This window comes from Trypanosoma theileri (genome assembly GCF_002087225.1).
Source record: "Trypanosoma theileri isolate Edinburgh chromosome Unknown TM35_Tth_33_V1, whole genome shotgun sequence".
NCBI classification, from domain to species: Eukaryota; Euglenozoa; class Kinetoplastea; order Trypanosomatida; family Trypanosomatidae; genus Trypanosoma; species Trypanosoma theileri.
Window position 1 is genome coordinate 226830 of NW_021639875.1, and position 16738 is coordinate 243567.

Below are 16738 nucleotides of genomic sequence, written 5' to 3' on the forward strand. Positions count from 1 at the left end.
ATATATATATATATATATATATATATATACATATATATATATACGAAATAAAGCAACATAGAAAGAAAAAGGTATTTATTGTATTTTCGTCCTTCTCTTTTCTTCTCCTCTTATCATTTGTTCTTGTCGTCTTCTCTATTTTTTTTCTTTTCTTTTCTTAAGAGTTAATACGAATCTTTGTGAGATCCTTATGTCGTCTATGCACAGGACAGAGAATAACCCACACAAGTGATAAGAGAGAAACACCAAGAAGACAGAACTGTGCCCACCAAATAACATCTCCAAAGAACTTTAAACGTAAAACGTATACATTCATTAAGGCATTAATAGATGTACGTGGACTATACTCACGAAATGAACGAGATACAAACTCCACAACGGCAAAACTTGTGAGAAGTGAAATAGAAACATTAAAAAGAAGTGAATTCATCGTTGTATCATGTGGCTTTAATGGATGAATTTGAAAAAAAACAAGTCGCATCCCAAGACGTACTTGTCCTTCAAATGTTATCCACATAAGATAAAAAGTTAATACCGCATAGGCAATAATACCAAAAAGTGCAAATACACCATCTAACTTGGTAAGGATTGTATTTAAAAATGGGCTTTGATCAAATTGATTATAAAGGAATATATGTAATACCCAAGCCACACTAAACCCAACGGATATAATCCCAAGTACCAATCGTCCATATACAATAAAAGGCGATCCACCAGCTTTTGTATACGCCCATATTAATTGATCCTGTTGAGCTTCTAATATATACGTTTCATTTCGTAAAATATTAATTTTATTTTGCATAGATCTTGAAATTGTTCCTCTTGTGGCCTTTTGCATTTCCAAAGCCATTTCCAATAAGGCATCTCCCTTCGCAGCGATGACGGCCATTTCCTGCGCAAAGCGAGAAGCCGAAATCGCCTTTGGACGTTTAATAAAACCTGAAATAAGATCAATGGGAAAAGAAACTAATCCCACTCCTCCATAGAAGAAAAAGGCAATCCAACCAAAGAAACATAATATCCCTACACAATAGGTAAAGAAACTAACTCCAATCTGTGCACGTGAGGCTATACTACTTCCATTATATAAAACAGACTCTACATTTACATTTAATTGTGGATACGCCTCATATGTTTGAAGAGGAACTTGCGCTACACCAATAGTAGCATAACAGGCTCCACACAAAATCGCAAAAATCCCAAATACCCCAAGTGTATAAAGTACACCTTGTATAATCTGTTTACCGGGTTTATTCTTATCCGGATCATATGCCTCGTAATAGAATAATACAAATGGAACCACCACCACTGCCATTATAGCTGCCATCCATAATACGATTTGCCACATTAATACAGTATTTAAGGTATTATGATATTTATTTTCTACAGTTGGATCCGTTGCGTTTGCGGCATCAAAAGGTAAAAGTAACACCACCGCTACGGACATGATCATTCCAATCACAACAACGACCTTTTCTAGATAGGCGGTTCCATCATCTTCCTCAGATTTAAAGTAAAAGAGAATATAAATACCAAGAGCTACACATAATAGGAATCCAACCACCATTATCAAAATAAGCCACCAATTGAGCATTTTTCTTTCTTTTATTGATGTTTTTTTTGTTCTTCTCTCTGTTCACTTTACTAGTAATACACTATCTTTTATTTTGTATATATGTATTAGTGGCACTACCACCACACTCTACTGGAAGTTATTCAATACTACACAGACACCTACTCAACACACACATGCATACCGCAATAAAGAAAAAGAAGAAAAAAAGAAAAGAAAAGAACGAAAAGGTATATATATATATAGACATTAGAAATGATAATTGAAACAGAGTAACGGTATAATTCACCAATCAAAAGAAGAAGAAAAACAAGTAAAGATAAACACACACACATACACACACACACATAAATACTCGGAGAGACACAGAGAGAAAGAAAGAAAAATAATAATAATAAAAGAAAGAAAGAACGTCCGAGACCTATAAATATATATATATACCCCAAAAAGTCAAAAAAGGCCACAGTCTCACAGACATTTTTTTAATTTCTTCTACTTCTTTTTTTTTCTCATTCTTCTTTTTCTTCTTTCCATCTAATCTTTCTTCATTTATTTTTCTTTTCTTTTTATTTTCTCACTGACGTTATCGATTCTCTCGTCTGTCCCAACACACGTGGAGAATACGGACACATATATATATATATGCCGTCAATTCATTCCACGTTCTCTCCCAATTTTTCTTTTCTTCTCTATCACCACCTCATTAAAGAAAAAAAAGAAAAATAAAAAGAGAGAGACACACACAGAAAGAGAAAGAGAGAGTGGAGTGCCTAACGTAAAATAACAAAAGAAAAATAAACAAAGGATCTCCTATGAAACAGTTGTTGCTACACGTCCCTACCTAATATAATCGAGATGCCTACAAACAGCCTCATCTACTCACACATATAGTCACAGAGAAAGAGAAAGAGAGAGAAAGAAAAAAAAAAAGAAAAGGAAAAAAAATAGAGTAGAAAAAAGAAAAAAAAAAACCCACTTCATATGTTTTTTTTAATTATTTTATTTTTTTTTTCCTCAATTCTCCTCTCGCTTTCCAATATTGGCGCATATAAATATAAATATAGGCTTGTACTCTGTGGTGCAGGCTCCTTCTTGCCTACAGCCACATTCCATCATCCTTCCCTTCTCTACTATACCTTCTTCTTCTGCAGTAGAGGACATTAAGGTTCATATATTCTTTTCTTTATTTCCCTCTTTTTTTTTCATTGCTACTAAACTCATCAATTTTTTTTTTTTTTTTATATACTTTTCTCCTTTAACATTTCATTTCTTTCTCTCTCTCTCTCTCTTTCTCTCTTTTTCTTTTTCCCTTTTATTTTCCCTCTCTTCCGAGGGTTTTTTTCGTTTTTTTTTTTTTTTTTTCACTCATTTCCTTTTCTTTCTTTCTTTTTTTTTTTTCCTTCCTCTTTCTCAATTCCCCACTCCCCTCCCTTTCTTTGCCCTCTTTCATATGTTTTCCTTTACAGACAGACTACTTTTTCTCTACTGGCTTGCCTGAGCAGCGCGGGCACGGCGTTGCTTCTCGAGCTCCGCGGCCTCCTCCGCCATCTTCTTTGCCTTCTCGAGCACAGATGTGATGCCGCCAACCATGTAGAAGGCCATTTCCGGCACCTGATCGTAGTTACCCATCAGCAGACCAGAGAAGGAGTCAATGGTGTCCTCCAGCTGCACGTAGTGGCCCGTCATACCTGTGAAGACCTCCGCAACCTGGAAGGGTTGGGAGAGGAACTTGGTCACCTTACGGGCACGATCCACGATAAGTTTATCCTCCTCGTTAAGTTCATCAATACCGAGCACGGCAATAATATCCTGCAGCTCCTTATACTTGGTGAGCATCTGAACCACATCCTGGGCCACGTTGTAGTGATCCACACTGATGACATCGGGATCCATAATACGCGAGGCACACTCCAGTGGGTTCACGGCAGGGTAAATACCAGACTCGGCCACCGCACGATCCAACACAGTGGTGGCATCCAAGTGAGAGAAGGTGGTGGCAGGCGCAGGATCGGTGATATCATCCGCAGGAACATACACCGCCTGCACAGATGTAATGGAACCCTTTGTGGTGGATGTAATACGTTCCTGCAATTGACCAAGATCTTCAGCAAGTGTGGGTTGGTAACCAACAGCGGCGGGAATACGACCAAGCAAGGCAGACACCTCAGAGTTGGCTTGTGTGAAACGGAAGATGTTATCGATAAAGAGCAGCACATCTTGTCCCTCCACATCACGGAAGTACTCTGCCATTGTTAAGGCAGATTGCGCAACACGAGCACGAGCACCTGGGGGCTCATTCATCTGTCCATACACCAACACACACTTGGAATCACCCTGGAGATCAATAACCTTTGACTGCATCATTTCCAAGTACAAATCTGTTCCCTCACGAGTACGCTCACCAACACCTGCAAAGACAGAGAAACCACCATGACCCTTGGCAACGTTGTTAATCAGTTCCATGATAATAACAGTCTTACCCACACCAGCACCACCAAAGAGACCAATCTTTCCTCCCTTGCAATAAGGCAAAATAAGATCAATAACTTTAATACCGGTTGTAAGAATAGCATCTTCTGCTGCCTGATCGGCAAGCTTAGGTGCCACGGCGTGAATAGGCATGCGGTGCTTCTCACCAACAGGACCACGTTGATCAATAGCATCACCAAGAACGTTAAAGATACGTCCAAGTGTTTCGCGTCCTACGGGCACAGAAATATTACCACCCGTTGACACTACCTTTGTCTTGAGCTTAAGCAGATCTGTTGTCTGCATCGCAATGCAGCGGCCGGTGTGTGCGTCCAGATGCTGCACAATCTCCAGTGTGAGGGGCTCATCACGGCCAAGACTGTCGACAACGTCAAGGGCCGTCAACACAGGCGGCACACCCTCGGCGAAGTGCACATCGACGACAGCACCAATGACTTGAGAGACGTAACCCACACGGCCCTTGTGCTCAGCAACAGTGGCTGTAGGAGCCGCAGCGGCAGAGGCAGCACGTGTGCTCATAGAGCAACGCAGAACAGCACTTCGAAGACGAGTCAACATCACTTTGCTTTTTATTTGGTTCTTTGTGTTGTTGTTGTTTTTTTAGAAAAAAATCCTTTTTTTTTTTTTCCTTTACTCCCTACGACTAAATATAGTTTAAACCTTTTTGTTACTTGGAAAAATAGAGCAAAAGAATAATAATAATAAAAAAGAATTCAAGAATACAAGAGAACTACATGGAAATAAAAGTGAGGAGTTTTCTTTGTTTTTTCCCCCTCACATCACATTTTCTGCTACACGCAGAAAAACAAATAAATAAAGAAAAGTATTAAAAAAGAACAAAACAAATAATGAAGTCCTCCTTTTTTTTTTTTTTCGCACCATGGCCTTCCGCACGTAAACAGAGAAAACCAAAAAAAAAAGAGAAAGAAAGAAAGAGTGAGAGTGTGTAGGTGAAGTTTATTACTTCTTTTATCCATTTGGATTAAAAATAATTTCCCCCCACTCTTCACACACTTCTCTCTCTCTCTCTCAATTCTCTCTAATGGTCTTTCTCTATTTCCTTTGCCCCTTCACACCTTACGCACGGGTGTAGACACGCATCTTGCTGCTGCAGGAGACAAGCACGATCTTCTTTGCCCGGCAGAGATGCTGAAGTCCCTTCGCGGCGAGGGAAACGGAGATCTTCAGGCGGTCGCTAATAATCGACGGCGTGATGACCTTGTACTTTGGCACTTCCGTCATCAACTTGTCCATGGTGTCCTTATCGAACATAACAGCGTTCTGCAGTGCCTCGCGAGTGCGGCCCTTGGACCACTTCTTTGCGGCCTTCTTGGCGCCCTTGTTCATATTCTCCATCTTGCCCTTCTTGGCCGTGGGCTTTGTGTCCTTTCCTCCCTTCTTTGGTGGCATCTTTACTTGCTGGGGGTGGTGTTGGGATGTAGGGAAGAGAGAGAAAACTCGCTACGAGGAATGGAGAAAAAAAATACTCCGGACTTTTTTTTTTTTTTTTTTTTTTTTTTTTGGGGGGGGGGGTAATAATAGTAAAGAAAAAGAAAAAGAAGAAAGAAAAAAAAAGAAAGAGTAAAAGATTATTTTAAATCATATAATAAAGAAATACTAATAATAACAATAACAAAGAGAATGATTTATACTACACAGATTAATCAAATATGGTATTATCTTTTTTTGTTGTTCTTGTTCTTGTTCTTAGTTGTGGATCAGCGTCAACAGCTGCTCTCAAATAGAACTGCATGTATGTATGTAAAATGTATATTTGTATGTTCCATGTATACTCGTTTATCTCTTTCTACTTTGTTTACACACAAACAGATGAAAAAAAGAGACCCATAATAGAAACATATACAGATTAAAAAACAAAAAAAAAACTTATACGTGCTGACAGACATACAAGCAGCAGAAGAGATGCTGTTGTACAATTTTTAAACGACTCACTATTCATTTCTTCTCTTCCTTTTTATAAATATATATATATATATATATTTTTTTTTCTTTTTTTTGTTTTTTTGTTTTCCTTCTCTTTCTTTTTTTTTCTTTTTTGTTTTGCTTATTTACTCTGCCGACCGCATTTGGCACTTTCTTAAACAAATGCACAGACACAGAAACGCCTATGCATACAATCCATCAGAGTCATATATATATATATATATATATATATAATGACCCACATATCTGTGTAATGTCCATGCAATTGTTAACATGATGACTCCAGTATTGAAGGGATATTCCCTTTTCTCTTTTCTCTTTTCTTCTCTCTTCTTAGTTACCAAAGCGTCGGACCTTCCAACACATTGGGAGGGCCTCCAGTGTTCCCTCAATATTGCGCAATAGCACCAAGACACGATCATCCCCCCGCAGCACAAAGGCGGCTTCCACTGTACAGCGCTGGACCATATGCCAGGCATTCTCCGTAACGTACAGCAATCCACGTGAGAAGATGGCGAGAAAACGAAATTGATCGTGTTTCTTTGTGATATCTGCAGAAGTATTATTATTAATATCATTATCATTATCATCATTGCATAGCGGTGGAAGACGGGCAATGAATTGCACATCGTGTGGAAGTGTACGTGGAAGTAGACATGGATTTGATGTTCCAAGTCCAGCCATAAATCGCTCATTACCCATAAGCGCTACAATAGTCTGTTCTCTTTCTTCTTCTTGTTTATTATTATTATTAGTATTATTATTATTCTCATCCTCATCATCATCCTTATTACGACGAATAAGCATCGGTACAGATGCTGCCATTCTCGTGGGTTCCCGCACCAATGTAAAGCTGTTGGGATCTATAGTACCATCTGGGGCAACATCACATGTGAGTCTCCCCCGCAGACCACATACAGTGATGGTACTATTACTTTCATCAAATAAGAGTCGAGTGGGGCGAATGTTGCTTACCGTTTCTCCATCATCTCTTAATTGCATAGCGGTAGATACAACAGGATATCCAGCCGCGAGTGTGATGTGAACAATACTGTCATCTAACAGTAAATAACAGCTTTCCAGTGGAGCAGTGTTCTCATTATCCTTCTCCTCTTCATTCTCATTCTCACTCTTCTTTGTGTTCTTGTTCTTTTTCTTTTTATTATTGTTATTGGTGGTGGTGGTGTTATTATTATTATTATTGTGTACAATGAAACAACAGTCCAATACCCCGTAGCCAATAGATATTCCTCCGAGGACTTCTTCAATGCGATGAAGCGCCAAGGCATCTTCAGCCCCATCTCTCCAGCAGACACGCAGTAGTGTGGCTCGAGCATCTGTAGTGAAGAGTATATAGTGTAGTTTGGCATCACACCACATTCCCTGCAGATGAAACTTGCCGTGAATTTTATGTGCAAAGAGTGGTGTCCAATGACGTAATGCCGCATCTGTGCGGAATGCCTCAATACGTCCACGACGAGTTTGTAAAAGAACATTCTTTGATTTGGCAAAGGCGAATTGTTGTGTAGTGACTGGTACATACATGGCTGGGGATTTAAATACAGATGCCAATGGGGCATACATAATCGTACCATCTCGTGAGGAGGAAAGAATTAATTGATGTTGTTGTAATATCACTAATTCACTGGCTTCATGATAATGTGTACGCCGTTTAACCTCCGCCGGGTACCATTCCCCATCCGCATTGCAACGGTAGGAACGTAGAGATTCATGCCAACCGGAAGCATACAATACATCTCCTTCTATTTCATTATTTTTTATAATTTTATTAGGATTACTGCTGCTTACGAGTGTACTGATGGGTCCTTTATGATGTGTGAAGGTATGTAAAATATGTCCATGCTGGGCATCAAAGAACACCACATCTCCCATGGATGTGCCTACAGCCACCACAGGTCCTCTCTTCTTTCCACTGTTGCTAATCGCACAGCATAGGGCCATTCCTTTTGGTAAACGACTGGTCCATAAGGTTTCATGATCACTGAGACCCATGGGTCGTCCATCCATCCCACTATTATTATCATTATCAGTATTATTCTCTTCCATCGCATCTCGCGGTAGTCGCCATGCCATTACATTTCCCGCATCATCAGTTCCTGCTGCAATTCCATACTGTACGGCACAACATACACTTAACGCACGATCCGCACCAGAAACCTTTGGAATAATACGGCGTAGCACCAATGTAGGCCGTTGAGTATTATTATTATTATTATTAGTATTATTAGTATTCTCTACCTGCAGTTGTTGCCATGCCCCATCGCCCATCGCGGCAAACAACATGGAGCCGGCAATGCAGAAATCCCACACAGCACCACCACTGCGTTGATGAACATACAATGGGGCGAGTGTTGTACCGCAGTAGATCACAAGTTGTCCAGAGAGATAAGAAGCCACCAACAGTGGACGTGTATTTGGTAAATACCGCAATCGGGTTACTGTACGATTGGCTTGTCCACCCGTGTGTCGAATTTGTGTAAAGTGTGGGACGTTTTGAAAGGTATCAATGGTGTATAATACCATAGATCCATTCTCGCGAACTATCACCATCTCTCGCTCATTCGGGTGAACCGCAACACAGCGAATACCAACAACATCAGGGGCAATCACCGCAGAACGCAGCACAACACCCTCCAAATCAGAAGGGAGTTTTTGTCGCTGCTGCTGCTGCTGTTCAGGCTTCTCGGCATTACCGGATGCCACTAATACTACTGATGCTGCAGCTCTTGTTGTTGTTGTTGTTGTTGTTGTTGTTATGGACTTTGTTGCTATTGGTACTTGTTGATCAATGCTGCTGCTGCTGGAGGGAGACGTGATGTGTGCGGCCTCCAACTCCTGTGAGGCCTCATCCTTCTTTGGGCTGCTTCTACAACGCTTCTTCGGCGGCATATATATATATAATGTGTGTTTCCTCAGCCTAGCCCTTGTAATGCTACAGAAGAGAAAAAAAAAAGAAAAAAAAAAAAGAAAAACATACATATATAAGAAAATATTAACAAGAATAAATAAAGAAAAAAAAAATCTCATGTCTTTCCATAGTTCTCACGTCATTTTCTTTCTTTCTCATTCTTAAGGGTCACACCACCACGGGACCGCTACTATTCATTTCCGTCTCGCTTTAGTCGTTCCATCAACTCACGGGAAAAAAGAGAAATATATGGATGTTTCTTTGTATTCCACAGTACTTCTTTTCTAACCCTATCATTATCATCATTACCAGCACTACTCACATCCTGTCGAGTACCATAAATCGCCGTAAACTCCTCTAATGCCGTTTGGTATGGCTTTAGTGAAAGCACAACAGTGTGCATGGTACCAACATCAGTACTGTTTTCTCCACTTACTGTAGTTGTAGATACAGGTCCATTAACATTACTATTACCACTATTATTATTTTCTTCCATTCCCAAACCATCTGGAATTACAACAGCAAGTTGTATACACCACGCTGAAGAGGAGGGAATTTTTTCACGTGTGCATTGTTGACGTACATGTCGCCGCAGTGTATCTACACCACGTTTCACTACTGTCCCTACACGACGTAATTCCATTTCCAGAGCATCCTCCGCTTCCGGATCTTCATTATTCCCAATCACCGCATATCGTGTAAAGTCTAATTGATGTTGTTGTAAAAAGGTAGCAGATGTCATGAGACGCAGTGCGGCATGACGTTGGGCAACACCTCTTATATACTCACCGCCCTTCTCTAATAAAACAACCGTCTCCATATCTGCAGTGGGTAAAAATAACCATGGACGTATACACAATTCTATCATTGTAGATGTACCACTAGAGTCTTCATTACTATTCTTCTCTTTCTTATCTTTTTGATCATTTTCCTGCTGTAGATATTGATGTAATGCCTCACACACTCGTGGGCTAGTCTCAAAAGCACGAAGAGCAGCATCAATTGTGGTAAATTTATTCATTTGATTTACATGATAGAGTAACTTTTGGCAAAATAAATCCCGTTCAAGAGGTGTTGGAGCTCCATTCTCAGGAAATGGGGCCCGTTGCCGTAATTGCGGGAGTCCCTCACTCTCATCATGTAAACTCCAATCCCATGGAGCTCCACCAGGAAAGGCAAACCTTATAAAATATGGTCCTTTATATGTTGAACAGGACTCTTTAACTCTTTTTACTATATTAGCTCGAACAGCAGTAGCAGTAGCTGCAATAGTATTACTACAAGCAGTAGAACCCGTATTTCCCACTAGAGATAATGCCTCCTCATGTGTTATGGAAACATATACAGAAAAGTCTAATTGCATTTCTGCTGGAACGAGAAGTTCTTCTGTTAAACGTGTACTACGCGTGACGTTACGAACCACTTCCATCTCTTCTCTTGTCATTTCTGCTTCTATTGCTCCAATTGCACTTGTTGTGGTTGCTGTGGTATTGTTTGCTGTTCCTCCTGTTCCTGTAATGACATCCATTCTAGGCCGTTTACGAACAGTATGTTGATAGGCCTTTAGATGTATACGATGACAGGAGGTTCCAAATAAACAGTCCTCATGTGCTTGTGTGTGTGGACACCAACGAGCCACGGCTCTTCCACGGTATACCAATTCTAATCCACGTGTGGGAACGAGATCAGACTTTTGTACAGTCGTGCCTTCTATTGTTATTGTTGGTGTATACACCGCCTCACATGGGGCTGGTCGTTCACGTTGAAGAATGCGTAGTTGCAGTGGTGGGTACTGTTGTGGTGGGTTTCCATTCTGTGGAGTGATGGTGGTTTTACAAGCGGCGAGGGCTTCTTGTTCAGATGCGTATAGTGCCAGTGCATATCCGCGGGTCTCGAGATGCATGACTATCATCACTCCAGAAGTATTCGCGGCTAATAGAGATCGCAGTCGTTCATACCGGGGATCACGATTAGCCCGTGCACGGCTGCTGATATTGCTGCTCACTTCCATTGGTTCCAGTAAGAAGTCAGGGATATTTGTGATAAAAACAAATGTACGTACTTGTGTCATCTTTTTTTTTTTTTTTTTTCTGTGTGTGTGTGTGGCTTCACTGTAATAAATAGATAATAATAATAATTACACCTCTCTTTAACGTCTGTGTGTGTGTTTTTTTTTTGTTGTTGTTGTTGTTTCGCTTCCCCTTCGTTTATTGTATCCCTCTTTAGTGTTAGCAAACAGCTGCTGCACACCTTTTCTTTTTTTTCCCCCCAAAAAAAGTCTAGCAGAGAGTGGAAAATGACAGAGCTCCGTAAAAAGGAAAAAAAGAAAAAGAAAAAAAAAAAACAGAAAAAAAAATATCATTAAAAGATAATAATAGTAGTAATAGTAGTAATAGGTATTTTCAGTTCCAGAAAAACTAATAGTTTGAAATAAAATAATAAATAATAAATAATAATAATAATAATAATAATAATAATAATAATAATAATAATAATAATAATAATAATAAATAGTAATAATAACAACAACAAGAAAAAATCAAAACCCACCTGTGTGCAAACATGTATAAGCCTGCATGCTCAGAGTAATAGTAGTTAGTTGCGGGGTAATTTATCAGTTTCATTTTCACTGATATTAGTACTATTACCACTATCACTATCACTACTACTATCACTATTACTATTACCACTTCCACTGCTAACACTGCGGGCAAATGAAACAAGTATGAGGTGAGAATCAACGCCTGCATGTGGTTTACTCGATATCTCACGATAGACCACAAGTACATGTTCTTGCACAACACCCTCTACATGAAAGAAATCCTCCAATGCAGATGCAATCACACTCACAACACGTGCAGCATCGCGATACTCCGCCGACACCGCCTCACTTGCTTTAATAGCCAATGTGAGGGATTCATCTAGTGGACGCATACCACGCATAATACACTCATAGAAAAAACCCACCGCATCATCCCAGCATTTTGTTATCACTAATACATGCATGATGGTATTTGCTAATACAGGACTACTGGTACTACTACTACTGCCGCGGTACTGACGAGCCACACAGAGTGCTGCCTGCCAAGCTCCACTATTTAATGCCGCCTTCACCGCATAATCAATCACACGTGGTGCGGCTACAGCTGTGGTGAGTACACTCTGTTTAAGAATACGCAGTGCGAGTACCCACTGTTGTCCACGTGCGCAGGCCTGCAAGGCTAATGCAGTAGTCATTGCATCTGGACGCATACGCTCTGAAAGATGTGCAAAGCAATAAAGTGAAGCCTCCCATGATGGTAAACATGCTCCTAGTACGATAGAACCTGCAGTATGTGGAAAACAACGGTTAGCAAGTGCATGTTCATATACTAACATTGCCTGTTCCCACTGTCCTCGTTGTTGAAGAACACGTAGAGTTCGTTCCACAGCTGCAGCAGAAGTTTTCACAATAGGGGATTTTGTTCGATGAAGTTTATCTTGTAATGCAATCTGTACAAGTGATAAAGAGAGAGGTGAGGGAGAATGAGTCGTTGCTCCTGCTATCGTTGTTAATGATGATGATGCTGATGATGATGGCATGACTCTCCCATCCTCTTGTCCTTCATTTCCTTGTGAATCAGTTTTCTCTTCTTTAGATTCCATATTTCCCAATATTCCTCCAATGAAACGTTGTAATTGAATTTGATGATGTAATGGAAGTGGTAAAGAGTGTATGGGAAAATACCGTAATGCCTGTTCCCAATACTCTGAGCATATCATACTATAACGTACAGTATGCGCAAAATGAGAGAGCTGAGATGGAACACGAACATGAAACAAAGAGGACCAACTACCAGATGATAAAGGGATATCATCATCCATAGTTTTTTCACCCTCTTTTTGTATTTTATTGACCGTAGTAATAAGACCTTCACTCCTTCTCTTGTTAGGATTACCACCATTCATACCACCTTCTGTCATGTATTGTAAAAAAGTTTCACACGCCTCTTTCCATGCCGCTCCTCTTGCACTTCTTGAGACCTCTGCAATCGCACGTGCCATGGCTGTCTGTGAAAGTAATCCTTTACAGAGAAGCGCCACATACAATTCCATCTTTTTGTTTGATCGTAACATCTCCGGTTGGTCATGCTGCAGAAACTGATGAAAAGCCAAACCAGCTGCCCAGCGACCACGCAAGAGACTCCCGCGCAGCATTTCCTCCGCTACACGATCACCACCCACCGCACGCAGTGCAACCCGAAATAACAATCGAAGTGCTCGCCCATTATGATCCACCTCATCCTCTCTAGTATTATTATTACTATTACTATTACTACTACTATTAGTTGTAGTAGTAGAGGAAGATGAAGAAGATAAATCCGTAGAGGGCACACGCGGGGTATACCACACACCGGCGCTTATCACCAAACGTGCCACATGTGGGGCGCAGGCCTGCCGCACACGTTCTCCGGATTCCACGTACGCCGTGAGTGCGCGTCGCCAGTCGTGTTCGGTGAGAATTGTCAACACCCGCATGTCTGCCGCGAGTGTTGGGGCCTCATGCAGCCATCGCGGTGGGAGTGTGCCGTTGACTTGCATGAGGCCCCGCAGTCCCTCCACATCCCCGCCGCCCTCCAACACGACGCGGCGCAATAAATGCCGCTGCACCCGCGAGCCCCACGGTGTGCACGGCAGCAACAGCAGACACTGTCGCCATGTGAGTTGGCGGCCCAGCGGACTGTGGACGATGCGGCCAACGGCGAAGGCGGAGAGTTGCGGGGCGAGTTGGACGAGCGGGTCGATCAGCGGGCGGCCGCCGGGGTCGAGGGCCCGCCGCCGCAGCGCCTGCGCGAGAGCCGCCACCGAGCGAGAGGGCCGCATCGCCAACCCACTATTACTATTATCATAATTATAATTATGTTTATGATTATAAGTATAATAACGGTTATCATAGTGTAGATCATCTGTGAGATTCGTATCGTGTGGAAGGGCGGCTAGTGCGGCTCGCCATGTACGTTCGAGAGCCCGACCGTACGGTGCCATTGTAAGAAGTGCCATAAGCTCATGAGAAACCAACGTGAGGAGAACAGCACTACGTCCAGGCCGTTTGGGGTTAAGATGATGTGTATGGTTGTTTAGATCCTTTTCCTCTTGGACGGGAAATATGGATTGTTGCATAGAAAGAAAAGCGTCTGTGATGGCAACAATGTGTGTTTCTGTTGCCGTTGTTGAACGACGGGTGGCGGGAGCAAAATAAACAGGAAGGGGTCCAAACGCATTCTTTTCATACTCATCCGTGTTATCATCATTGTTATTATTATTACTACTATTACTTTTAATAGAGTCTTCATTAGGGTTCTTTTGTTGATTTTCATCTTTTTTATCATTTTCTTCTTCATCTTCACATCTTATCATCACTGAGGATGAAGTTGCTTCTGCTGCACGATACTGTTCTTGCAAGAATCGTCGTGAGATGCAGGTAACAACATACAAATCCTCTAACTCCAATGTATGCGTTAAACCATTTCTTACAACCATATGAAAGCACATTAAACACAGCGTGGCACGAGCGCGGTGAGGGTGTGATGCTGCTAATCTCCACACATACGCTGGAGATAAAATACCCGCAACACCACCTCGACCAAGTGAAAGTCCAAAGGACTGTTTTAAAAGTGCAGCAAACTCTGCAGGGGAAAGAGTACGATTAGGTACAATTCCTAAATACAACAACAATCGCAAAAGTCGTGCAGGGAGTTCCAAAGAGTCCCCTTCAGATGATCCAACCACTGCTTTAAACGGTTTTGCATTCACAAAGGCAAGGGCCGTTACGATATTATCAACATTAAATGGATGATGAAGCGCTGCAAACGGTGATAACTCTTGAGTAGATGATGATGAGGATAATGATAATGAAGATGATAGATAAGTAGTTTCTAATACAGAACGACGGCGAACTGTCTCCTGCCACAATTCCATACACACACTCCACTGTCCATGTTGGGCGAGAATATATTGAAGAGTTTGCAGTACAGTTCGCGGTGACTCAACGAGTGTATATAATATTTCATGGGTTAGCACCGTGCTGCTTCTCATATCTTTATTCTTCTTATTATCATTATCATCATTCTTCTCCTTATTCTTTTTAATCAATGAGTCATTCCAAGAACGAACTCGAATCAGTAAACTTAATGCTCGTTCCCAATGTTCTCTCTGACTACAGAGGAGGGCATGTTGAGCATCCTCATGTATTTGAAGATTAGACCATCTACTAACATTAGAAATACTCTTTTCATCCCTAATGTTACTAACACCACTATCATTATCACCATCCACATCTCTACCACTATTACTATTATTATTACTACTACTACTTTTGTTGTTGCTAGTACTAATAGTGGTGTTAGTATTCTCTAAGGAGTCAACTGGTGTTGATAATGAAGATTCATCATTATGGGAAATATCTGTTGCCTTGGCATTTAAAATATTCAGTAACTCATCCATTACAATGTATGCCATATCACTCAATGCATATTCATCTGTTATGTTTTCCACCGCACCACGCCGAAGCCCACCGTCTACAAGAACAGTAAGAAATCGTGATACGAGTCGAACAATTGTACGAAAAGATTCCATCGTAAGTGAGTCATCCTTATGAAATCCACATAATGCGGTACGTACATGCCATGTACACCAACGCAATAATGCAACTGTTTCTAATGACGTGAGTGGAGCTCCATCACTTTCTTCTTCATCTTCATCCTCTTCTATGGTTGCCGTCCTTGTTGTTGGATCTCCTTCATTTATCCACCGTAGTGTACATCTGGTATTTGAATCAGACTGTTCTTTTTCTTTTTCTTCTTCAAGTGTTAATTCAGTATCGGTTGAATGTGAACGACCAAAGGTTAAAGCCACAAGGGCTGCCATATGATCATTAGATAAAAGCAATACAGTCTCTGTATAGTTTAAGACAAGTGTCGCTCGACGAATACCATTCATTGGTGAAAGATCTGCATATCCATTCGGCAATGGAACTGTTGGATCACTACAAGTTCCTGTAGATGCGATAAACTCCGATACAATACGAAGAACTCGGCATAATTCCTCTCCTTTACGATTATGATTGCCAATATTTTTTCTTCCACTGTATACTTCTGCAGTTAAAGCTGCTGCTGTTAATGATGATGATGATGAATCTTCAGAAAGTAATGCGTGCGTAGAGGAACAATCCATTGAAGTTTCTCTCATCACTGAAGCAAAGCGTTGCCAATCACGCAACAGTACACCTTTTCGCGTTGTGCTTAAACCATCAAGTCGGCGAAAACGGTCTTGCAATTCCTCCAGGAGATGATAAGAAGAGGAAGAGGAAGAAGAAGAAGATAAGCTAATAAGACTTTTCAAAGCATTCTTCTTATCATTGTTACTATTAATAATAATATTACCACCTCTTCTTTTGTTGTTGCTGCAAAGACGCCGGACCGCATTTCGCATGCGATATAATCAAACTGAATGTCACTTCTCCCCGTCCCCCTTTTTCTCCCACCTCAACACACCAAGGTGTAGGGATGAGAAGCTAACGAAAAGAAAAAGGGGATAATAATAATAATTTAAAATAAACAATAAGAAAAAAAAAAGGGGGCAAAGAGGGAAGACATAATGAAGTTTACATTTACAAGAAACAGAAGAAATTCTGTACAGCTCATTTCATTCTGCTTTCTTTCTCTATTTTTTCTTTCTTTTTTTTTTTCTCTCTCTCTCACATACACTATATCTTCGTCTATTCATCTCACTCCATCTCGGTTGAAAAGAGAGAGAGAGAGAGA

General features: G+C 40.9%; 6 protein-coding genes across 6 annotated transcripts; all 6 read right to left on the minus strand.

Annotated features, from left to right (window-relative positions):
* Window positions 1-157: 157 nt before the first annotated feature.
* TM35_000331930 (LMBR1 domain-containing protein 1) lies at window positions 158-1567 on the minus strand (the record flags this gene model as incomplete). Its single annotated transcript, XM_029028949.1, has 1 exon — window positions 158-1567. The coding sequence occupies one exon, from the start codon at window positions 1565-1567 to the stop codon at window positions 158-160; it is 1410 nt and encodes a 469-aa protein (XP_028879802.1).
* A 1488-nt stretch (window positions 1568-3055) lies between these two features.
* TM35_000331940 (putative ATPase beta subunit) lies at window positions 3056-4621 on the minus strand (the record flags this gene model as incomplete). Its single annotated transcript, XM_029028950.1, has 1 exon — window positions 3056-4621. One exon carries the CDS (start codon window positions 4619-4621, stop codon window positions 3056-3058), a length of 1566 nt encoding a protein of 521 aa, XP_028879803.1.
* Window positions 4622-5140: 519 nt separating this feature from the next.
* TM35_000331950 (ribosomal protein S25) lies at window positions 5141-5473 on the minus strand (the record flags this gene model as incomplete). The annotated part of the gene is made up of 1 exon (XM_029028951.1): window positions 5141-5473. The coding sequence occupies one exon, from the start codon at window positions 5471-5473 to the stop codon at window positions 5141-5143; it is 333 nt and encodes a 110-aa protein (XP_028879804.1).
* An 867-nt stretch (window positions 5474-6340) lies between these two features.
* TM35_000331960 (putative aminopeptidase, putative,metallo-peptidase, Clan MG, Family M24) lies at window positions 6341-8917 on the minus strand (the record flags this gene model as incomplete). Its single annotated transcript, XM_029028952.1, has 1 exon — window positions 6341-8917. One exon carries the CDS (start codon window positions 8915-8917, stop codon window positions 6341-6343), a length of 2577 nt encoding a protein of 858 aa, XP_028879805.1.
* Window positions 8918-9126: 209 nt separating this feature from the next.
* On the minus strand, window positions 9127-11007 carry TM35_000331970 (uncharacterized protein; the record flags this gene model as incomplete). The annotated part of the gene is made up of 1 exon (XM_029028953.1): window positions 9127-11007. One exon carries the CDS (start codon window positions 11005-11007, stop codon window positions 9127-9129), a length of 1881 nt encoding a protein of 626 aa, XP_028879806.1.
* Window positions 11008-11531: 524 nt separating this feature from the next.
* On the minus strand, window positions 11532-16406 carry TM35_000331980 (uncharacterized protein; the record flags this gene model as incomplete). The annotated part of the gene is made up of 1 exon (XM_029028954.1): window positions 11532-16406. The coding sequence occupies one exon, from the start codon at window positions 16404-16406 to the stop codon at window positions 11532-11534; it is 4875 nt and encodes a 1624-aa protein (XP_028879807.1).
* Window positions 16407-16738: the final 332 nt, after the last annotated feature.